Source organism: Podarcis gaigeae (assembly GCF_964106915.1).
Source record: "Podarcis gaigeae genome assembly, chromosome: 4".
Taxonomy (NCBI): domain Eukaryota; kingdom Metazoa; phylum Chordata; class Lepidosauria; order Squamata; family Lacertidae; genus Podarcis; species Podarcis gaigeae.
The window spans coordinates 79,912,208-79,936,268 of NC_139677.1; the positions used below are offsets into that span (position 1 = coordinate 79,912,208).

Below are 24,061 nucleotides of genomic sequence, written 5' to 3' on the forward strand. Positions count from 1 at the left end.
AATCATACAATTTTAGAATTGGACCAGGACCTTGGGAGATCATGTAGGCCTACTAAGTGCAGGAATATTGCAGAAATTCAGCAGCCATAACAGATTGTTATCCAGCCTCTGCTTATATCCCTCCAGTGAAGGAGATAGCCCACCGCTTCCTGATGCCATAGAGCTGGTGCACCACAGTGTTGGGGAACCTTTGGCCCTCCAGATGTTGCTGAACTACAACTCCCATCATCCCTGGTCGCTGGCCATGCTTGCTGGGGTTTAAATATTCTCTGCTTCTTCCTCCTGTAACAAACTCTTATATACGCTCTTGGGTGCAGCTAAGAAATATTCCTTAGTCCTTCTGTCTTGTACTACTTTCCACTGGAGCCGCCATCCTGCTCACATGCCGGTCTCCATTTGTATACTGCTTGTACCACACTGTTCTTTTGTAATGCCTTGCAGACCTAGTGTCAGGGAACTGCCATCGGAGGGACAGGTGGTGGAGAGGCTCCAGGAGAATAGGAGAGACTCTACAGCAGAAGAAGGAACCAGTAGGGGGAGAGCAGGAGTTCCAGCGGAAGGGGAGTCGGGGGAGAGGCTCTGGGATACTTCTAGTGAAAATAGTGAAGAGGTAAATAGACCCCCGTTAGGAACTCCCACCCTTCGCCGGAAACTGTCACGCAGAGAGTCACGAAGGCGCATGTCCGTCAAACAGCTTTTATGTTGGAGTAAGTTCCGTAGGGGACGCAGGTGGCGCTGTGGGTTAAAGCCTCAGCGCCTAGGACTTGCCGATCGAAAGGTCGGCGGTTCAAATCCCTGCAGCGGGGTGCGCTCCCGCTGCTTGGTCCCAGCGCCTGCCAACCTAGCAGTTCGAAAGCACCTCCGGGTGCAAGTAGATAAATAGGGACCGCTCTGGCAGGAAGGTAAACGGCGTTTCCGTGTGCGGCTCTGGCTCGCCAGATGCAGCTTTGTCACGCTGGCCACGTGACCCGGAAGTATCTCCGGACAGCGCTGGCCCCTGGCCTCTTAAGTGAGATGGGCGCACAACCCCAGAGTCTGTCAAGACTGGCCCGTACGGGCAGGGGTACCTTTACCTTTACCTTTAAGTTCCGTAGACGCCCACTGTCAGATTCTACCAGCGACTGACGGAGTCATGCTTTGGGGGCTCCGTTAGTGCCTAGGTTTGGGTGACCAGCCAAACCCCAGAGGGATCAAGCTTTTACGCACAAGCAGCTCATTATCCCATCACAGCAATCTGACAGTCTTTAAAAGCAGCTTGTGCAAGCAGAGGGCATCATGAGCGAACCAGCCGGAACCGGAGGAGCTGGAGCTGGAGCAGGTCCAAGCCTGGAAGAAAGGTACAGGGCGTTGGAGGTCCAGCTCGCGCTGCAAACGGCGAGGCTCGAGGAGAGGAGGGCTCAAGATGCGGATAAGGGAATAACCACCCCACTTGCCAGAAAGGTGCCTGGATTGGTGCAGAAATTTGGGGGGGATCCCAGGAACTATCAAGCCTTTAGGACAGAGATGCAATATGCTCTCAATCTACTGTTTGATGACTTCCCCGATGAGAACTCTAGAGTGGCGTACGTGATTGGCCATCTAGAGGGAGGGGCGAGGGACTGGATTAGGCCCCTGATGGCAGCCAATAATGAAATCTTAAAGGACACAATGAAATTTTTTCGCGCCATGGACTTGATGTTTTCCAGCGAGATTGAGCAAGGGGTGGTGCGCAGGCAGTTAATGGCGTGTAAACAGGGGAGCTGATCTGTACGTGAGTACTGGACTGAGTTCACCATGCTGATTCATAGACTGGGGTGGGACCTTGTGAGTGAACCTATTCAAATGCTGTTTGAAGAAGGGCTCTCTCCGGCAGTGAAAGATGAACTTTCCCGGGCGCCTAGGGCGGAGTCTATGGACCAGCTGACTAAATCTGCGCTGTCCATAGGAGCGCGCCAGGAAGCCAGAGCTTTGGAAAAGCGGGAAGGAAAGGGGGAACGTTGGAAGGACTTCCGCATTCCGGAGATTCCGGAGCAGCCTTTCCCGCCAGCAGAGCCGATGGAACTTGGAACAGCGCGCGCACGCGCAGTTTCAAACACCAGTGAGGGGCGGAAGAAGGAGGGAAAGAGCGCCAAGAGATGTTATCTCTGCCAACAGCCAGGTCACTTTGCCAGAGTCTGTCCGCAAAGGAAGGAATGGCAAGGGATGGCGGGAACTGTTGGGGGAAAGGAGGAAGAAGAAATCAAGGAGCAAGTAAAAGCCAACGCCTGGCTGCCAACATCAGGGCACAGCAGCCAGGCCAGGGAGTAGTGAATGTGGCCACGCCGGAACCTCCAAGACCAGCGCTTGTGATAGAGGTGTTGCTGGAACTGGCAAACGGACACCCACTAAAGATAAAAGCGCTATTGGATTCAGGCAGCTCCTGTAATTTCATGAGTAAGGAGTTTGCAGCTGAACACCAGATACAGACTATCCCATTAAGTAAGCCTTTGCAGGTTACCACGATTGATGGGAGGGAACTTTTGGGAGGAGAAGTGAGCCAACAGACTGTACCAATGATAATGAGGGTGGCAAGACACACAGAACTGATAGCGTTTAACGTAGCCACCTTGGGAGGAGCTCCTATTATTTTGGGAATGAGCTGGCTGGCACTACACGATCCGCTAGTAGGCTGGCATCAGAGAGTGGTTTCCTTTGGATCAGCACATTGCCTAGAACACTGCAAGGAGGGAGAGGCTCAGGCAGGGGCCAGGGCCACTCTAGCAGGGATGGAAGTGATGGACAAGGGGAAGGTGCCACCACAATACGCTGACTTGATTGACGTCTTTAGCGAAAAGGAAGCAGATAAACTGCCCCCGCACAGACCCTTTGACTGTCAAATTAACTTACTCCCAGGAGCACAATTGCCAGTGGGCAAACTGTATGCAATGTCAGACAGTGAGATGCAGGAGTTAAGGGAGTTCATTGACAAGAACCTCAAGCGAGGTTTCATCAGAGAGTCACGAGCGGTGGGGGGCAGCCCAGTGTTCTTTGTGGACAAAAAAAAACACGGGTAAACCCAGGCTTGTGTGTGATTTCAGGGCCTTAAATGCAGTGTCAGAACCAGTGACGTTCCCTATGCCTAGAATTGATGACATTCTGACACGGGTGAGAAAAGGGAAAATTTTTACCAAGCTGGACCTTAGAGGGGCATATAACTTGATACGTGTGAGAAAGGGGGATGAGTGGAAAACCACTATGTTCACCCCCTTAGGGGCCTTTGAGTACCTTGTTATGCCCTTCGGTCTACAGGCGGGCTCGGCCTGTTTTCAATCGTTCATGAATCACGTCCTGGGGCCATTGCTCTACAAGAACTGCGTAGCGTTCTTAGATGACGTCCTGGTATACTCAGAGAATGAGGAGCAGCATGTGCGAGATGTAAGAGAAGTACTGAGCAAACTGCGAGAAAATCGGCTGTGGGTGAAACTGGAGAAGTGTCAGTTTCATACCAGGGAGGTGGAATTCCTGGGGTACCGGTTGTCTGACAAAGGATTGGCCATGGATCCCAGCAAGGTGCAAGCGGTACTGGAATGGAAAACACCAAAGACCAAGAAGGACGTGCAAAGATTCCTGGGCTTCGGAAACTTCTATAGGAAGTTCATCAAAAACTTTGCCCATTTAACAGCGCCCATCACGGATTGTCTTAGCAGCAAGAAAAAAATTGTTTGGACGGAAGAAGCGCAGCGGGCGTTCGAACACTTAAAGCAGGCGTTTGCGTCGGAAGAGCAACTTTTGCACGTAGATCTACAACAACCAATGAGGGTGGAGACTGACGCGTCAGACCGAGCGGTGGGGGCCGTGCTTCTCCAGCCGGGAAAAGATACGTCCGAATGGAGACCGTGTGCGTTCTTCTCGCGGAAGTTGAACAAATCTGAGAGGAACTACACAGTATACGACCGAGAACTGCTCGCCATTCATGAAGCATTCCGGAGATGGCGGCACTTGCTGATTGGGGCGCAGCACAAGGTTCAAGTCCGAACTGACCACAAAAATCTGGAATACTGGAGAACAGCACGAGTGCTGAACCAGAGACAAGTGAGATGGGCCCAGGAGTTCTCCAAATTCCACTTTGAGATTCGTTACCTGCCAGGCTCCGAGAACGTGAGGGCGGACGCTCTCTCCAGGAAACCTGAGTACTTAGAGGGGGAGGGAGCGCCTGAGGCAAGGCATGTAATCCCTGAAGACCGCTGGGTGTGTGGGGCGGCATTGGTGGGGCAGAGGGAACTGATAGAGGGTACTGAGAACGATGAATACGCCCAAGAGAAATTCAGAGAACTCAGGAGGACAGAGGAGAATACAGGGGGGTTTGAAGAAAAGAACGGGGCGTTGTATTACAAAGGGGCACTGTACATACCAGATGGGGAACTGAGGGGCAGAGTACTCAAGCAGTTGCATGACAGCCCCACAGCGGGGCATTTTGGACAGCACAAAACCATGTGGTTGGTTACCAGGGAGTTTTGGTGGCCCAAGGTGAGGCAGGACGTACGGGAATATGTCAGGGGTTGCGACAGGTGCCAGCGAGCGAAAGGGGAGAGGGTGGCGCCAGCGGGGCTATTACAACCCTTACCCACACCAGAAAGGCCATGGGAGGCAGTATCCATAGATTTTATGACGGACCTGCCAAAATCCAAGGGCAAAACAGCCATCATGGTGGTGGTAGATCTATTAACTAAGATGTGTCATTTTATAGCCTGTTCCCATGCGGTCACCGCGGAGGAAACCGCCAAGTTAGTTGTAGAGCATATTTTCAGGTTGCATGGCGCCCCCTTGAGGGTGGTCAGCGACAGAGGGAAACAGTTTACTTCCAGGTTCTGGAGGAAACTTATGAGCTTACTGCACGTGGAACTCAATTTCTCAACTGCCCGGCACCCAGAAACAAATGGGCAAGCGGAAAGGGCAAACGGGATTTTACAACAATACCTGAGGTGTTATGTACAAGACAGAGAAAATGACTGGGTAGATAAGTTACCTCTGGCAGAATTTGCCTACAACAACGCGGAGAACGTGTCCACAGGGATGAGTCCTTTTCTGGCAAATTATGGGTGTCATCCCCGGGCATTTCCAGGAGAAGGAGGGGAGAGGTGGAGCGTGCCGGCGGCGGAACACTTTTTTGAAGAGATGGAAGCGATCCACCATCAGCTTCAACTTAACTTAGAGAAAGCCAAGGAAGAATATAAGAAACAAGCAGACAGAAATAGGAGGGAAGGTGAAACTATAAGGGTGGGAAACCGGGTGTGGCTATCCACCCAAGGACTACCGTTCAAGGGAGGGAGTAAGAAATTGAGATCCAAAAGATTGGGACCCTTTGAGGTCATACAGCAGGTCAACCCAGTAACATTCAAACTCAGACCGCCCAGTCACATGAAATTGCACCCAGTATTTCACAGGTCATTACTGTCGCCGTACCGAGAGGGACGTGAGTGGGGGGAGCGTGAGAGAGAGGTCACCCAAACGCCCGTGATAGAAGAGAGAGAACGCGACATGAACGTGGCAGGAATCATTGATTCCAGGTGGAAGGGGAATCAGGTGGAATATCTGGTAGAATGGGAGGGGGAAGTTGAGTCGGAAAACACTTGGGTACCAGCAGAGTTAGTCAAGGACGAGGTTTTAATAGAAACATTTCATCAGCATTTCCCAAAAAAACCGCAACCCGTGGCACGATTTAGAAGGGAACACTTTGGGACCACCGATGAGGAAGGGGAGTTTGAAGGGTTCCCAGAGTCAGGGGTGGGTGAGGAAGCCGACTCCGACGAAGAAGAGGAAGACGAGGAGAGAGACGGTACGCCGTGGTTAGAAGTGTTTGAATCCTCGGACGACGAGGAGAGTTCCTTCCGGGGCTTTCCGCCCTCACCGCCAGTGGGAGAGGAGGCGGGGGGGTGAAGGGGGCCCTGGGGGGGAGGTGGATGTCAGGGAACTGCCATCGGAGGGACAGGTGGTGGAGAGGCTCCAGGAGAATAGGAGAGACTCTACAGCAGAAGAAGGAACCAGTAGGGGGAGAGCAGGAGTTCCAGCGGAAGGGGAGTCGGGGGAGAGGCTCTGGGATACTTCTAGTGAAAATAGTGAAGAGGTAAATAGACCCCCGTTAGGAACTCCCACCCTTCGCCGGAAACTGTCACGCAGAGAGTCACGAAGGCGCATGTCCGTCAAACAGCTTTTATGTTGGAGTAAGTTCCGTAGACGCCCACTGTCAGATTCTACCAGCGACTGACGGAGTCATGCTTTGGGGGCTCCGTTAGTGCCTAGGTTTGGGTGACCAGCCAAACCCCAGAGGGATCAAGCTTTTACGCACAAGCAGCTCATTATCCCATCACACCTAGTATGGCTACTTCACACTTCCCCAGTTTTGGGAGACTTCCAGCATTCACCACTCACAGAAGTCTGACTTCAACGTTCTTCTTGAACAATGCCATTGCACTAAACTGCATTAGCGTTACTTCACCAGACAATTTTGTGAGCGCCAGCCTAAACATGGAGTAGGAATTCTTTTAGAGTTTTATTGTAACAAGATGCTTTAATGTTGTGGGTTGTAATTTACTTCATGGGGGAGGTTAGAACAAGCCATCTGAGTTGCCACCTTCCATCACAGGAGTTTGTTGTGGCTTCTTTAGAAGAGCTATTGCACTTCACACCCTATGAATGAACATCGTAAAGAGAAACACTGACGCAATAAAGTCTGAAATGATTCAGTCTGCCTTCCACTCCCAAAGTTAGGAACCAAACAGAGGTCTGTCAGTTATCACCAGACTCAGGAGCCTTCTTAAATGTGCACAGTGAATAGATGAGAAGTAATTTTAGCATTTCATTGAAGCCTTTGATCCTATCAGTGTTTTAAGCAGAGGTCCAACTACATAAAACTGTGAATACGCTCTGAGGCATTAATTAACTCTGTAATATAATCATGACAACTAATGTAGCATCTTCCATGCAATAGATATGTAGCCTAAGGTGCTTTGTAGAAATAGGTAGATTCCAGTAAATTAAAAAAATAACGCTTCTGTAATGAGTTGGTATTTGCAAGGAGTAACGTGCATCAAACAATTACTGCCTTTCCTGTCTAGTCATATTGTTTTGGTACTAATGTCTTATAAATAATAATACAGTGATTGCTCTATCCTGCTGCTAGTTTTATAGCATGGGACATATTAGTACAATGTGGGAAATGTTTTGATATAACTGGCACATTTGAAGAAAATTCATCTAACCATTTACACTTCGATATGAACACTAAATTGGGTTGTCCTATACCCACTTATCTAGGAGTATTATTATATTTATATTTTGCCTTTTCTCCAAGAAGCTCAGGATAGCATGCATAATTTTCTCTGCTTCCCATTTTTATCCTTGTGAGGTAGGTTAAGCTGAAGGAAAAGTGACCATCTGGCCCATGATCACCAAGTCAGTTTCAGAGTTGAGTGAGTCTCTCAGGTTCTTGTCCAACATTAACCAGTGCCACACACTGGCTTATTGCTCACTAGGACTTACATCTGAGTAAACATGTGTACTTTGGGGCTATGAGATGCTTCCCTGAGCAATAATGGCCTTTATGTATGCAGGAACAGTTGCATGCCGCTCTGCTAAACCACACACAACATTTAATGCATGCATACAAGTGCCTAAATCTGCCATGGTCAGATCACTTCCTGGTGCAACTGGACTTCTCCGCGACCCTTCCCCTCTGCAGGGAGGTGGGACCAATTCGGATGGTCCGCCCCCGCCACTTAATGGATCCAAATGGTTTCCAGAGACTGGTAGGGGATGCTTTATCCCATGTTGATGGCCTTTCAGCTGATTCCTTGGTGGCCCGCTGGAATGCGGAGTTAACCAGGGCTATCGACTGTCTGGCTCCGAAGCGCCCTCTCCGATTGCATGGAGCCCGGACAGCTCCGTGGTTTTCTTCGGAGCTGAGGGCGATGAAACAATCACTGAGACGGCTAGAGCGTCGGTGGCAAAAAACTCACTCCGAATCTGACCGGACACAGGTTAGAGCTCAACGTCGAGCCTACCAAGTGGCGATAGCAACGGCGAAGAATACTTTCTTCACCGCCTCTATTGCATCTGCAGAAAATAGTAGCAGGAGACTTTTTCAGGTGGTTCGTAATTTAACGGAACTACCTTTATCACCGGGGCTTTGTAAAGACCCCAAGATCTCCTGCAATGATTTTGCAAAGTTTTTTGCAGATAAAATCACTCATATTTGGAAGGAGCTAGACACCACCGTGGGAGCAGGGCTGGGGCGGAAGAGTGCTAGAGCTCTGTCTGGTCAAGTTGCATGGAATCAATTTCAATCCATTACCCCCGAGGATGTGGACAGGCTGCTTGGACGCGTGAAACCAACCACCTGTCTCCTGGATCCTTGCCCATCCTGGCTAATAAAAGCAAGCCGGGAAGGGCTGGGCGATGGGCTCTGCGGGGTGGTGAATGCTTCCCTCTGTGAGGGAACATTCCCAGATCCGCTGAAAGAGGCGGTCATTAAACCGATCTTAAAAAAACATCTTTAGACCCGGCCAGTATGGCCAACTATTGCCCAGTCTCAAATCTTCCATTCTTGGGCAAGGTGATTGAGCGCGTGGTTGCTGAACAACTCCAGGCACGCCTGGAGGATGCGGACCATTTGGATCCCTTCCAATCGGGATTCAGGCCTCATCAAGGGACTGAAACTGCCTTGGTCGCGCTGGTTGAAACCGCTGGTCGCGCTAGGGACAAAGGTGAGAGTTGTTTCCTAGTTCTGCTGGATCTCTCAGCGGCCTTTGATACAATCGACCATAACATCCTTCTGGACCGTCTAGAGGGGCTGGGAGCTGGGGGCACTGTTATACAGTGGTTTCGCTCCTTCCTCCTGGGCCGTGTTCAGAAAGTGGGGGGGGGGATGAGTGTTCAGACCCCTGGGCCCTCACTTGTGGGGTGCCTCAGGGTTCCGTCCTCTCCCCCATGCTTTTTAACATCTATATGAAGCCTCTGGGAGAGATCATCAGGGGGTTTGGACTGGGTGTCCATCAATATGCAGATGATACCCAGCTCTACCTCTCTTTCAAATCAGAACCAGTGAAGGCGGTGAAGGACCTGTGTGAGTGCCTGGAGGCGGTTGGAGGATGGATGGCAGCTAATGGATTGAGGTTGAATCCTGACAAGACAGAAGTACTGTTTTTGGGGGACAGGGGGCGAGCTGGTGTGGAGGACTCCCTGGTCCTGAATAGGGTAACTGTGCCCCTGAAGGACCAGGTGCGCAGCCTGGGAGTCATTTGGACTCACAGCTGTCCATGGAGGCGCAGGTCAATTCTGTATCCAGGGCAGCTGTCTACCAACTCTACCTGGTACGCAGGCTGAGACCCTACCTGCCTGCGGACTGTCTCGCCAGAGTGGTGCAGGCTCTAGTTATCTCCCGCTTGGACTACTGCAATGCGCTCTACGTGGGGCTACCTTTGAAGGTGACTCGGAAACTACAACTAATCCAGAATGCAGCAGCTAGACTGGTGACTGGGGGCGGCCGCCGAGACCATATAACACCGGTCTTGAAAGACCTACATTGGCTCCCAGTACGTTTCTGAGCACAATTCAAAGTGCTGGTGTTGACCTTTAAAGCCCTAAACGGCCTCGGCCCAGTATACCTGAAGGAGCGTCTCCACCCCCATCGTTCTGCCCGGATGCTGAGGTCCAGCGCCGAGGGCCTTCTGGCAGTTCCCTCATTATGAGAAGCAAAGCTACAGGGAACCAGGCAGAGGGCCTTCTCGGTAGTGGCGCCCGCCCTGTGGAACGCCCTCCCATCAGATGTCAAAGCGATAAATAACTACCTGACATTCAGAAGACATCTTAAGGCAGCCCTGTTCAGGGAAGTTTTTAATCTGTGATATTTTAGTGTATTTTTGGTTTTTATGGAAGCCGCCCAGAGTGGCTGGGGAAACCCAGCCAGATGGGCGGGGTACAAATAATAAATTATTATTATTATTATTATTATTATTATTATTAGGAGGAGGAGGAAGCATAGTGTCAACTTTTCCCTTTTCTTGTGAGGAATCCTATTCAGAATAAGGGAATTTCCCTTTTAAAAAGGGAAGCGTTGACAGTTATGGGAGGAAGTGAACATCATGCTAAGATGAATGTTCCATTAGCACCAACATTTCAGCTTGCCAGATGGAACGATCCCCCTCTTCCGTGCCTGTATGCTGTTCTGGGGATTCTCCCTGTCCCTAAGCCAATTTAGGGGGCAAGGGGGCACACGGGGAAGAGCGGGGGAGGCACTATTGCACAAGCAGAAGTCCTTGTTCAGGGTTTCTGTTCTTGGGATTCGTTAGGTGAATCCCATCTATACTAATTCCGTTCTAGAACTGGTCATGGGGAGATCACGTGAATCAAGTTTTTGGTTCCACTTGGTTTTCATAAAACCATAGGGTAGAAAGGCAACTGGGGATCATTCTAATCTAATATGTATCAAATAAGTGCCTCGTTTTTTCTTTTTATGGTAAACTCCCTTTGAAACTATAAACATAGTGAGCAAAATTATTAAAGTAAGCAATGACTTTGCCCTGACCCTGTGTCCCGCATTAACCCCTAGATTGCAAGAAAAGAGCTGTGCCATAACAGCATCCTATTCCGAAGAAACCTTGTCTTGGTGCCTCTCAAGATAACTTAGCATCCTCCATCCCATTTTTCCACTGGTGCCACAGACTTGAACCACCACTAGAGGGACAGAGCTGTCCTGATACCTGCTAAACAGAAGGGCCTGTTCTTAGCCTTGTCTTCTCTCTAGAGCAGGCATGTCCAACACCCAAGAGACTGCAATCTACTCCCAGTATAAAAAACTGGCCAGAATCTACCGATTGTCATTGGAGGGAGGAGGAACGCGCGTTGGGTGGGTGGATTGCCCAGAGTTGTTGAGCTTTTTGGGGGGAGGATTGCACAGAGTAACTTTTTGTACATGATAAGGATACCAGGATCAGCCAGGGATCTACCAGTAGATTGCAATCTACTGATTGGACATCCCTGCTCTAGAGAGTGTGGGAACTTTCACCAAGCAGTGGAGTAGGGCTGCATAGGATCACACTGCTATTTAGAAGAAAACCTACTTAAAATCAGTGAGAATTAATATGTTCAGAACTTGGCGGCACTTCCATTTTCAGGAAATAAACATTTTCATTGTTTGTTGAAAATATTTCTAGCCTGTGTGTTACAAATGCCCTTTCCAAAAAGGAGGTTGGTGAAGGTTCTGCCTCTCAGTTCCCTTCTTCTAACTAAGTGCATCCTTTGGTTTCTGGAAGGAGAGCAGGGATGCTGTTCCCAAGCCTTAAAATCTTGATTTAAGTAGTTCTGTGAACCTAGGAGGAACATTCTGGTATTGGCAGTAAGTACTAGTGTCACTCAGTATCCAAATCACAGCACAGCTGCTTGACAACTTCGTGAAACAAACACCATCCTTCTTCACCTGTCATGAAGAAGCCAAACGTAAGATGTAAATTTTAAAGTTTCAACTCTATATTAATTTCAAATATTATTATTATTTATTATTATAGAATATAATGATTTCAATAAATTGATAAATTTATTGGTCTAGAACTGGGTAGTCCAACGTGTGGCCCAAGGGCCGCATGTGGCCCTCAAGGGTTTTTTTGTGGCCCTTGGCAACATTTGATGCACCCTTGCAGCCCTCCTGCTGCCTTCGCAAGGCCAGGAAAGTGAGGCACTGGGCTTTGGGAAGGAGGCATGAGGGCTCTGACAGGGTCCTAGAGTCCTAGAGGTCATTATTCTGAAGCTCTACAGCTCTGTGGCGAATTTATATCCTATAAGTGGGTTCCATGTAGTCTTTAGGTGGAGAAGGGTTGCAGCTCAGCAGTAGATTATCTGCTTTGAATCCAGGAGGTCCCTGTCTCAATCCCTGTGAGTGCTCCTGCTGCAAGGCCCATTTCCACCTGTCCTAGAGGGTGAGGCCCAGACTCACCCTGAACAGCCAAAAGAGGCTCCTGGGAGGCCAGAGGGACATTGCTGGAACAACTCTGGGGTTGGGGCAACCGGCTAAAATGTTTTAAAATGTTTTAAATGGTTTTAATTTTGGTTCCTCTGCTTTCTTTTTGTTGGGTTGGGGTTGGTGGTTATTTTAATTTGGTTGTAACTGCAAAGTGATGATGATGATCATATAAAAAAATTGTCCAGTAGCACCTTAGAGACCAACTAAGTTTGTTCTTGGTATAAGCTTTCGTGTGCATGCACACTTCTTGTATCTGAAGAAGTGTGCATGCACTGTTGGCTTTTTGCAGATTAGCTGGGCAGCAGAAGGCGCGCTGGGGAGACCACACATTCAAGAAATGCAAAAGTAACTTTTGCTTGGTTTAATAACAAATAACAAAAACAAGAACTCCTTTTACACTAAATTACATTATATCAATAAGTGTGATCCATCCAGCAGGGTACTGAGAGAGCTACATGCTGCTCTTTGTATACATACCCAACAGCTTAATTAACATAACTTAACAGAACCTGCTATACTGCTCCACGGCTGTAAAACTAAGTCATGTTATTTCCTCTGGCCCTTAAAGACATACACATCTTTTGAAACAATAATGAAACCTAAAATTTAAAGAAACCATTCAACATGCACATGAAAGCTTATACCAAGAACAAACTTAGTTGGTCTCTAAGGTGTTACTGGACAATTTATATATATATATTGACTGCATCAGACCAACACGGCTACCTACCTGAATGATGATGATTAGTTTCTGTTGATTTATTGGTTTATTTATAGTCTGTATAATATGTTGTATTTTTTAAATGTTTGATGTTTTATTATGCTTTCATTTATGCTGTAAGCCACCCAGAGTGACTGGTGAAACCCAGCCAGATGGGCGGAATATAAATAATAAAATTAACATTATCATCATCATTATTAGTATTATTGGGGCTGGGAGACAACCCTGTCAGAAATCCTGAAGAGAAGCTGCTAGTCAGCATAGACAATACTGAGCTAAATGGACCAACGGCCTGGCTGAGTATAAGGCAGTTTCCTGTTTTCCTGTGTGTATATATTTTGCTTTTTTAAGAATAGCCACACACTGAAAATTTCTCATACAAATGAAAACATTACACCAGAGTCCTCCGCAGAATAAAGTAAACATTGTGTTTTATAAAACTAAATGGATGATTGCTTAGTCCTGTGGGCTTTGACTGGTGACCTGAGACCCAGACTGGAGTCTCAGCCTGATTTAAGATGTATCCCAACAGCAACACTACCACCATATAAATATATGATTTTTTAAAAAATTAAGAAATGGCTCCTCAAATGCATGTTAGGTTAAAGGGTGCTATATCAGGCTGTCAGTATTTTGTGGGAGGGGTTCAAGCACACAATGGGAAATTTAGGTTTGCAAAATTAAAGTGGATCAAGTACCTTAGTGCACCAAAGCCTCCTTTAAAAAGAAGCACCATTTTTGTGATTAGGAAAGCGATGGGGAAAATGCACTGAGAAGTATGAAATGAAGCAATTGTTAATGGGAAAATGTGCAAGCAAATCAGAACGATTAAAGCCAACTCCATGTTAGTGTTCTGCAAGCATATCAGGATAAATGCTCAATAAATAGATCCTCCTGGCTTAGCATGAAAAGACAGTGGACAAACCCAAAACTGGTGACATGAGTACACATTGTTGGGATGCTAGATAACTCTTTACAGTGGGTCTATTTCAGTACTGAAAATCTTTTTTTTTTTAAGGATTCAAATGTGCAAAGGCTTCCTGGACTATTTAGATTCAATTGGATGACAAGACCAAATTCTTGAGGGCTTTTGTACTCATAATAACCAGAAGCATCTTTCTTATAAGACAAAGCCCCGCATGAGTCATTGCAGGAGTGATTGGGGGTAGAGGGAGAATCACCCTCACCCTTTATTAGAAAAGAGCAGTGATATGAATCTGTCCTTTGTTACAATGATTTAGAAGCTTAAAGGGATTGTTCAGCTTCACTTTTTCTCCCCCTGTTACTTGTGCCGCTAAAGAGTTTCCTTTACTCTGCTTCTCGATAGTTTTAAGAAAAAGTTCCAGAACTCTGTATCCCACAGTTTAAACAAACTCCAGTGCGAAGGAAGGAAGTTCTCGTATCCTCAGTAGAGAGAAGAGGGCATCTTAGACCTGAGTCTGTGAGGCAGAGAAAAAAATCGGGGCTCCTGCGCGCTTCAGATGGTTGCAACGTGAAATCTCTCCCTCTTTCTCTCTCCTTTCTTTAAACTTTCCTATCATGGCTCATCGTTGCTTAGTCAGCTCCAAGGCTCTTCGCTTCCAGCGTTTATGTGGGGCTGCAACTGCTTGAATAGCCTTCACTTTCCTCTGCGAGGCACGCTGTGTACTTTCACATTCTTTTCTCTGACTGATTGGCCCTTTCCGATCATGTGAGGGAAGCTGGAATCCTGAATTGTAGCTTTTGGCACTCCTCCTTTCTCTCTTTCTCTCTCTTTTTAAAAAACGCTTGTGCTTTCCAACTTCTTGCCTCTCTTCTCTCAGTGCTCCGGTTTAGATCTGGGATTTAAGAGTTGTTGTTTTTCCTTTTGAAAAAACGTGAAGGCAGAGATGTTGAGGCAGGTGCCCAGCACTTCAGGCTGCTACTGTGTGAATGCCGTGTCAACAGAAGGCCAAGAGATGTGCTTGCGTTTTGATCAGGCTGCAAGACGCTCTTCTCCGTACAGGATAAGTAGGATCCTAGCGCGCCATCAGCTCCTGACTAAAATTCAACAAGGTGAGTCACTTGGGCTGCCTTAGGCTCTTAACTATAACTCCTTGCTGAAAGAATGGCTTCCGGTCAGTTTTCTTTACCTTAAAGTCGTTTGGTCAATAGCTCTGATTGTGCTGTTTACGTAGCATTACTACTGACCTTTAAAAAAGCAAAGAAATAAATAACCCGAATGACAGCATTTAGCTGCAGTGTAGTTATCCATTTGCAAACGTGCAACCATGCAAGTAGTGTGAAAAAGGACTTAGCTGCCCAGCCACTTAATCATAAACTTCCATATTCCATACATGCTCCATTCACCTTCTTTGCTGCTTGGACCAGGTTGTTCCTTGTAGGATTCTGCTAGATCTCAGTCGATACAATATACTGATCGTACTATAAATTTGCCATTTGCTATTAAACATTATTTAAGTGCTCTTGTGCTGTAAGTACTTTCGGAGAGACATAAGCCATGTATGACCAAATGTTTCCCATAAGGCTATGGAGTAACCGCTGGTGTTTGTCTTTAAAATTTATGTTCATTGAATTTTTTATTTATGCCCACCCCACTTCTATAATGTAGAGTGAGTAACAGAAATAGATAGGTCCTTGTCCTCAAAGGGCTCACAAGCAGATCACGTACGATATTCATTTTGAGAAAGTTTATAGGCCTACGCAAGCAGTCTCCTTGGGCATATCCGTTTCTTCCTCCTCCCTGTGTAAAATATGAAGGCTGAATAGATGCAGGATCACTCTCCCCAATGTATAGTTTTGGTTCATCTGTTTGTGCTTTTAATTGAAGTGATGCTTAGAGCCTTTCACACAGAAAGATGATACGCAACTGTCTGTATGAATCCGTCAAAAAGTTATATACAAGATCAACAGAGAGAATACTACCAAGTGCCATGGACTTCCAGCTTATATTTAGGAAACTGGGAAAAACAATGTTCCTTACGGTGGTTCATTTCAGTTCACTCATAGCACCTGCATTGCACCGAGGGAGCCAGCTGAATAGCAATATCAGACTTCCGGTCATGAGAATATATAGTGCCAGAGTTTCATATGTGGATTTCTGCTTTCCTAGATAAGTACTTTCACCACTTATATCTGCTGCATACTTGGTGGCGCTGTGGGTTAAAGCCTCAGCACCTAGGACTTGCCGATCGAAAGGTCGGCGGTTCGAATCCCTGCGGCGGGGTGCGCTCCCGCTGCTCGGTCCCAGCGCCTGCCAACCTAGCAGTTCGAAAGCACCTCCGGGTGCAAGTAGATAAATAGGGACCGCTTACCAGCGGGAAGGTAAACGGTGTTTCCGTGTGCGGCTCTGGCTCGCCAGAGCAGCGATGTCACGCTGGCCACGTGACCCGGAAGTGTCTCCGGACAGCGCTGGCCCCTGGCCTCTTGAGTGAGATGGGCGCACAACCCCAGAGTCTGTCAAGACTGGCCCATACGGGCAGGGGTACCTTTACCTTTACCTTTTTAAGCACCACTGAGTTCACTGGTGTTTACTCCCATATCCAGGATCACAGGGCTGCTGGCTTAAATTATTATCTCTGCTTGGTTACTGTTGAGCTTTGGGTAAAGGATATGTTGATGGAAATCCTATCACATTTATAAAGGAACAATGCATATTTCAGCAACAAGCATTTGATGAATGAGATTATTCCCTTGGCAATTAGGCAAACTCTGTTGTTTGCAATATGGTTTCAGGAACCGGTGATGTTTGGAGGATACTGGTCCTAGCCGCGGCTTCGATTTCAGGAAGGATATTATGTCATGCCGTATTACCTTGTGCACAATCTTGATGGAAAGAAAAAGAGCAAAATTTTCCCTTTGGGTTTGTTTAAAACAAAAAGCACACAGTATTTAATTAAATACACATTTCCAGGTGATGATGTGTGCTGGGGAAAAAAGATTTGTAAAACTTCAGGGAATATACGAGGCCTATGCCCTAGAATTCTTTTTAAGCATTCCTATAATTTTGGGAGCTGTGTTTATGAATGCCCAGAATGAAATGCTGAAAAAGCAGAGCTTCGTTCCTAACCTTCAAAAATCTGTTGGGTGGTTTCCAGAGAAATAGTTCCGTTAGTGCAAGTATTTCTTATTGCACATTCCTCCCCTCTCCCTGTGCTCCCTCTAAATCTGTTCTGGGGTTGCTACAGTGTGGGCTTTCTTATATGTCCAGCAGTGTCAGCCTCTGACACCCTTGCCTAAACATTCCCTTTGAGATTGTTAGAGGGACTCGGTTGTAATTTTCAGCCTAAATAATCACACAAAATCTTTTCTAGCATGTGTGCCTCAAGCCTATATTTCCTCTGGGCTTCTGCTGTTCTTACCTGCTTCTATGTAAAGTAGATGGTTTGAAAGTTGTGAAGATACAAGAGGGTATATCACAATGCATGCACAAGAATTGGTGGCTGTCAGCTTTCACTGGTGTATCTATGACATTTTGAATATGCCCATCTCAAAATTGGCATTGTTCCCATTTACCATGTTGATATTTGCCTAATTTCAGACATTCACCTTAACAGATACACAAGACATGAGGTACTGCCATATATATGGGTTGCCCAGCCCAGTAATGTACCCTGACTATTCAGTGCTCTCCAGGGCTTCAGCAGAAATATTTCCTAATCTTGTTTCTTGAGAACTTGGATTGGATATAGCTGAAATTGCATTTATGGCCCTTATGCATGGCAAGTTGTTGCCGCTATAAGAGGAAAGGGACTGTCTGCACTTTTTATGTTTAATACCTTTAATGATGGTGGTTATTGGGGCGGGGAGAACTGTAACTGTTTATTCCTGTATTCAAAATTAAAAAGAGAAATTAACTTATAGAAGAGCATGAAAGGAAAGCTCCTTATCCCACCATCACCTTTCATCCACCTGCACTGCTTGAAATGTTTTTTTGAAGGGTTAGGGGGCTGCTGGGCAAAGAAGAGGGAAATAAATGTTTTCTTCCATTAAATTCTTTAAGGCAACATAACTTAGGATCCTAAGTGGAAATTTGAGGTGCTTCTTCTATCCCCCAGCAGTATGCTACATTGCTCAGGAAGCTATTGACCAGGCATAGGCAAACTTGGCCCTCCAGATGTTTTGGGACTACAACCTCCATAATCCCTGACCACTGGTCCTGTTAGCTAGGGATGATGGGAGTTGTAGTCCCAAAACATCTAGAGGGCCAAGTTTGCCTATGCCTGCTATTGACATCTAGAGGGCCAAGTTTGCCTATGCCTGCTATTGACCTTTTTTTCCAATGGGGTGCAAGAAGCTGCAGAGTGGTAGAGGTGGCAGGAAACTCCTCCCCCCCATAAGCTTCCATAATTTTCATTTATGTTAGCATCCAAGGATATCTTAAGATAGTGCTGAATGTCAAGTAATGTTGAGGTTCAAGCACACTGTCGTCACAAGATGCCACTTGCTTCCTGCTAAAGCTCTTTGAAGCACTATGCTGACCCTTTTAATTATTTGTGTAGTTGTGACATTTATCTAACCTGTTTCCTAAGGTCAAAGCAGTTTACATAAAAAATAAAACAAGATTTCAAAATTACACAAAAACCCAAAGCAGAATGGCTTGTATCCAAAGAGATAACTGCAAGAGTGGAAAGACACTTTTGCCTGCATACGATAGCCTCACCAAATTCTTCAGATTTCCTCATTCCTCTGTGTCCCCCTTGTGCTACCCCATTTTGCAGAAGCAGCTATTGAGAGAAACATTACACTCAGGGGAGGAGCCAGGAAGCCTCCATTGCATGTCTGGGGTGTCACTCAGTCTCTACAGCCAACCCACCAATCAACAACACTTCATTTTCAGAGAAGCTCCACAGAACATTCCACAGCCTACCAAGAAAAACTATAGCTCATGGCCAACATACTAATCTTGACTTCCAAAGTTCTTTGGGGAACAGCTTAGTTTTGTACCCTCTGGAATGTCATTGGGGAGAGAGAGTTTTTGGCGTCCTTCGAGAAGGTCATTCCAGAGCCGCAGGGCAATTGCATTGAAAGTAAATTTTATCCAGCAGTTCTTACAAACTTAACATAGCAATGCAAAAGGAGTATTTTATCATGAAACTCTTGACGTAAAGAGGAAGTCACAGTGTATTTGCTGTGGCTTTAATTCAGCAAAGCACTAAGCATGTTCTTTAATTCAAGGGTTCTCATATTTTGAAATAGCAAACCTCCCCAAGTTAAGTCAACAATTTTTCAAGCAACTCTTAATATATCTAAGTTAAAAGAAAGACATACAATTGCTGGGCTGTTCTAGGCTTTGGGAGCTAGTAGATCAGAGAAAAAGGTGAGGTTATGACTGAGCTATCTAAGCCTATGATCTGCTTTCACATTCTTATGAGAGGCACCCCATAAAAGCAAAGATCTCTGGAATGAGTTTTCTCCATTGAACTTCTGCTTGGTTCTATCTCTGTGTTTGAGAGACTGATTCATTATTTTGACATATTTGGCATAAACATAAGAGGCTGCCATATTGGTCCTGAAGAACAGAATACTTATGGTAGAACTACATATTATATCACATAAGACTGACACCCAAATGGAGTTCCTTGGTCAAATGTGTTTACCTTCCCCCACTTCATGTAATATCTCTCACCCTTTCTCAAAACACCAACATGCTCACTGTTTACCAATCCCTTATCCTAGAAGCAGTTGACAATTTAGTGAAGGGGTGCAAGTTATGGCCGGGCGGAGAAATCAGTGTGGGGAATGCTGTTCAGGTAGCAGCCCCCAGGCATTGTGTAATGTATAGTTCAACCTTTAGCTGAGACACAGCCACTAGCACTTGGGAGAATAGCTGTTTCTAGTTAATGCAAATTTACTTTAACCAGTGGTTCCCAGATACACCTTGTTTGAAAAATTGCTGATGGTCTTAGCAGACTTAATGATTTTCATGTCTGTTGTGGCAATTGTAATGTGCTGTGCTAGATGCTCTATATTTTTAGTTGTATTTTCATTGCTTCTTTTATTTCTTACGTGTTGAATTTTACGTGAGAAAAAACAGTATTGGAAACAAGATGAGCAAATAAAAGATAACACAATATGAATATTTAATGCAATGGATGTGGCTGTTGTGTCCATCCTGTTCAACTTTTGCATGGACCACCAGGATCAGAGAATGGTGAAGAAACTGCTGATTCTGCCCTTCTTCACAGGCACACTGTGGATCACCTGAATAAAGCTCGCAGACCACTGTTGGCCCACAGATTAGAGTCTGGGAAGCCCTGCCTTAGACATTTATTGGGAAGTGAAAAGGGAAGTTAGTTTGTGGAACTCTGATGTTGCAAAGTATTCCTGAGTTCATATCTGATTATTCATAAGATTTATTTTTTATAAAGTTTGGAAAAATAATCACAAAGTTACCAAATTCACAGTTAAAATGAGGAAACATTATTCACATGTCCTGGCCTGAAGAAAAAGAGGAAGAAGCAAATACAGATAGATTTTAATGTTTTCTGTCTTTTGGTCACACAGCCCTTCCCAGTACGGTTTGTCTTCTTGATCCGAAGGGGTTATTCGCCCACCAGTGTGTAAAAATGGAGTCAGCTTTGGCAGCTCGGGGAATCCCGTAGCTATCAATATCTTGTTTCGTGTGTCTCTCTCCAAAGCTAAAGATTCCAGCATCATGTGCTAGCTTGGGATCTGGTCTCTGGGCACAAGGAAAAGTTGCAGCCATAGAATGAGTCCCATCTAGGAAGAGGCAGCAATGTGCCTAGACAGTTCGTGTCAGTTGCAGCAGTTGCTATAGGGCAAAGGTACAGAAGAGGTTGTCTTGGCAAAGCCCATAAGGACTTTATCAAGGGATAGAGAGAATTGCCTCTGCCCTGGGAACTCCTTATCAGGTGTGGCGCTGGGGTGTTCCCTCCCTGGCCCCCTCCCAGTCATTCCACTAGTACACACTTAGCTAGTTAACATACATTTTTTCATAATATGGGTAATTTGACTTTTAGCATTTAGCATTAAGCAATGAACAGACGAAGTCCCAGGCTAAAAATTTCATAAAACTATCCTGATTTTAAATAACTAGGTTTGCTTTGACAACTCTTCCTTTACCATGGAGAGCACCTAATATTAAAGGCAATCCTTTTTACCATTGACAACACTATTTCATTGATTATAGCCCTCCCTTCCTCCCGAGTCATTCCGTTGTTTTATATATTGGTGGGGTTTGCACGTCCTGAACAAGTTTGTAATATGAGTGACCTGGAGTATTTGTTCAAACGGTGTGTGTAAGGCCAGTGGGGATTCATTAATGATTGCTCATGTTCCCTCAAAAGTAAATAAGGTGGTGGCTGTCAAGAATTCATATTGGGTGAGTCAGAAAATTATGATGACTTTTTAGAGTTTATAGAAATAGACTGTGACTCACTGTATCATTCAGATCTGTGTAGTGCTGTTGGCTCTAGGGAATGAATAGTTCAATTCACACACTGCAAATGGTAACCATTGCTGTTGGAACAATTCTTTTTATTATGCAGACAAATTATAATTAGTGCCCCTTCTTACTTTTTTTGGAATATATGCCTTCTTTGCACTTTAAAGAGCTGGTACAAAATTGCTCCAAGGAAGGGGCTACTGGGATCAATCTTGTGGTGTCAGCGTTTCTGCAAGTCCTAAAAATATTGTTGCTGGTTGAGAAGTGGTAGTAGTATTAGACAACAAATAACCTCTTTTTGATATTTCATGCAGTATTTATGGAAGACGCTGATGCGCTGCTCTTCCTGTGTTGGTGCACATGTGTGGGGTTTGCACTTGGTGAAAAATGCCCCCGAATTTTGATTGAGCCACCATATCGTGCTTTGTTTTCAAATTGTAAATTTCCCCTGATATTTCCCCTGAGAGACCTGTTAGAGAATAGCTTGGCCAAGTGATTCATGTCCTGACAAATTCCAGATTGGACTGTTGCAATTGTGATATTTTTGTAAGCGGCCCCACGGGACCATTCAGTGAAGAGTGGGCTATAAGTACAGGTAATAAATGTACTCTTCATAATAAGAAAGGCCAGTGCCTGTATGCATGAAGGCCATCCTCTTCTGAGTGGTATTAATGGTAGAACATCTGCTTTGCACACAGAAGGTCTCAGGTTCAATCTCCAGGTAGGACTGGTAGATGAACCTATCTGAAATCCTGTCCAGATATTCCAACTTATAAGCTGTGCCCTAACACAGCAGAGGCAGCAGGAGCCATGTGGCTTTGGCGGCAGGCCTAGATGCACCACCCAACGACTATTGCCAGGCTTGTTCTCATGGTGCAGTAGTAACGTCTGAAGAGGACCTATGTCTTTCGTACTTCTTTAGCTGGTTAGTTGTTACTGCCCTTCTACTTTGAATTGCAAATTCCTTCCAAGCTTCCTTTCTCGGAGATGTTATTCAACAGATTTTATGTTCTCTTCCATTCTCTTTATTGGTGCAAGGCTCTGGTTCTCTTTTAAACAGAAGACCTTTTTGTAACTCGTTGCCTTTTTTAAAGGAAAAAACACGCCGCGGCTTAGCCATGCATTCCATTTGACATACATTCTGCTTGAGCCTCTCCTTTTAGTGTTTCCGAATCATCTCAATGTGCCTCAAGGGGTTTGATCTTCCGCCCTGCAATTTTTAGTTAACTTTTTAAACATCCAAATTCCACGCATATTTTATTAGAAATTAGATTCCTACTGCATTAAGGGCAGTGTGTGTTATAGCATTGCAGGATTGGGCTGGGGATCTTAAATCCAGCGAGGGAGAACTTGTGGGTCTCTAGATGTTGCTGGATTACAACTCCCATCATCCCTGACCATTCACTATATATTAACTAGGGCTGATGGGAGTTGGAGTCCAACAACAACTGGAGGGGGACCACTCATCTCTGTCCTAAGCACTCCAGCTTGGAAATAGGTTCCACTGGAATGAACAAAGACTTTTTGGCGTAAGATGGATTTTTAAGGGGTAGTTTTCAGCCTCTTGGTATACTTAGCTTGCTCTGTGGCAGCAGACAGAAAGGATTAAATCAGAAGTCACCTCTCCTTTTGTTGCTTTTGGACCTTGCTTCTGAAAGACACAAGCATTTATCACAGCTAAGACATATTTACAACAGAATACAATGAGTCAAGAGCACAGAAAGATGGCCTAATACAGGCTTTACAATATTCCTATTGTTATTTTCCCCCTTCTCGGATTACTTTCCACCAACATTGTTTTGAATTTACTCAAGAGAAAAGCGTGACTCCAGGGATAAGCATTATCACACACTTGAAAAGAATGTGCATGACTCAGTCCAAATGTGTGCGATAACTTTTCAGTTGGGATTTGTTTACAGAATTGGGCTATTTCAATTCTGGAGAAAGTACAGAGTGACATTTTGAACTATATAGGTAGTTACAATTTGCAAGCGATTCTTTATCCACACAAAGAGCAACTTTTATTGATACCAGTGGACTGATTACAGTTTCATAATGTTAAAATTCCAGTTAATTTTTAGCATTATCTAACTAGCACAGCCAATGGTCAGGGATGATGGGTGTTGCGGTTCAAAACATCTGGAGTGGAGGGCACCAGGTTGGGGAAGGTAGCTGTGGTATGACACACAGTGCAATTTCACTACATTTGTCTTTGTCATCTGGGTAAGTAGAACCCTTCAGTCTGGAATAGGACAGTTCACCCTGCGCCTTTCTGTAAAACACAATATGTAGGATGTTGTGCAGGTAGAACTTCATCCCTAAGGATAAACAAGTAGTGTTTACACCTCAGTGGATGAAAGCCCCATCCCAAGCTCAAAAGGAACCATGTTTATTCAGAAGCAGGCTGCTTTTTTATAAAGTATTTGGGAGGAGGGAGAGGTTAAGAATTGCATTTACTAGTAGCCATTCAGCAACTACTCATTTGCAACTTCAAAGACTTTTGTTTTCACTTCCTGAAAACACGTCTAGAAGGTAATTGAAGAAAATTGAAAAGTCAGAGCTTGGCAACAGGTGAGAAACAACTGTCTGGTTTTGAGCTTTTGCTTATGAAACCTGCCCTGAGGTCATGAATAGCTTCATAAACATCTGAGGAAAAGCATTCATATTGTTTCAGAGGTGACCAACATTTTCCATGGTTGTTAGTAGACTCTAGATATGTGTGTGTGTGTGTGTGTGTGTGTGTGTGTGTGTGTGTAGGCTAACGGTCTGCTGCCATGATAGGCTGGGTCATATGTCACAAGAAGCCTAAATTTAAGCCTGAATTTCAAAGCTAGCATGGCAGAGTGGTGAGACTGTTGGTTTTGGCTAGTGCTATTTTTCTAGAAAAAGAGGTGTCAGAACTCACCATGAACACCTCCCTCATTCTTCTCTTAGAATGGAAATGGCGCCCACCTGGGAGGTGCCAGAAATTGAGTTCTAGTGA

General features: G+C 45.5%; 2 protein-coding genes across 6 annotated transcripts in view; one reads left to right on the top strand and one right to left on the bottom strand.

Moving 5' to 3' along the window:
* The window catches only part of LOC310843240 (cilia- and flagella-associated protein 337-like), a 1,288,916-nt gene that overhangs the window by 543,895 nt on the left and 720,960 nt on the right, over positions 1-24,061 (bottom strand). The gene's annotated exons all lie outside the window — the stretch shown is intronic.
* The window catches only part of STARD13 (StAR related lipid transfer domain containing 13), a 231,072-nt gene that overhangs the window by 103,845 nt on the left and 103,166 nt on the right, over positions 1-24,061 (top strand). The window contains exon 1 of one of the 5 annotated variants that reach the window (XR_014563563.1): positions 14,344-14,726. The exons of 3 other annotated variants lie outside the window; for them this stretch is intronic. Coding sequence is in view for 1 of the 2 variants with exons in the window: in XM_083736122.1 (XP_083592248.1) it covers positions 14,561-14,726 (166 nt within the window). In the remaining variant the exon portion in view is untranslated. Of the gene's footprint in view, positions 1-14,343; positions 14,727-24,061 lie in introns of those variants that run through there. One more of the 5 variants, XM_083736122.1, reaches the window with a different exon arrangement.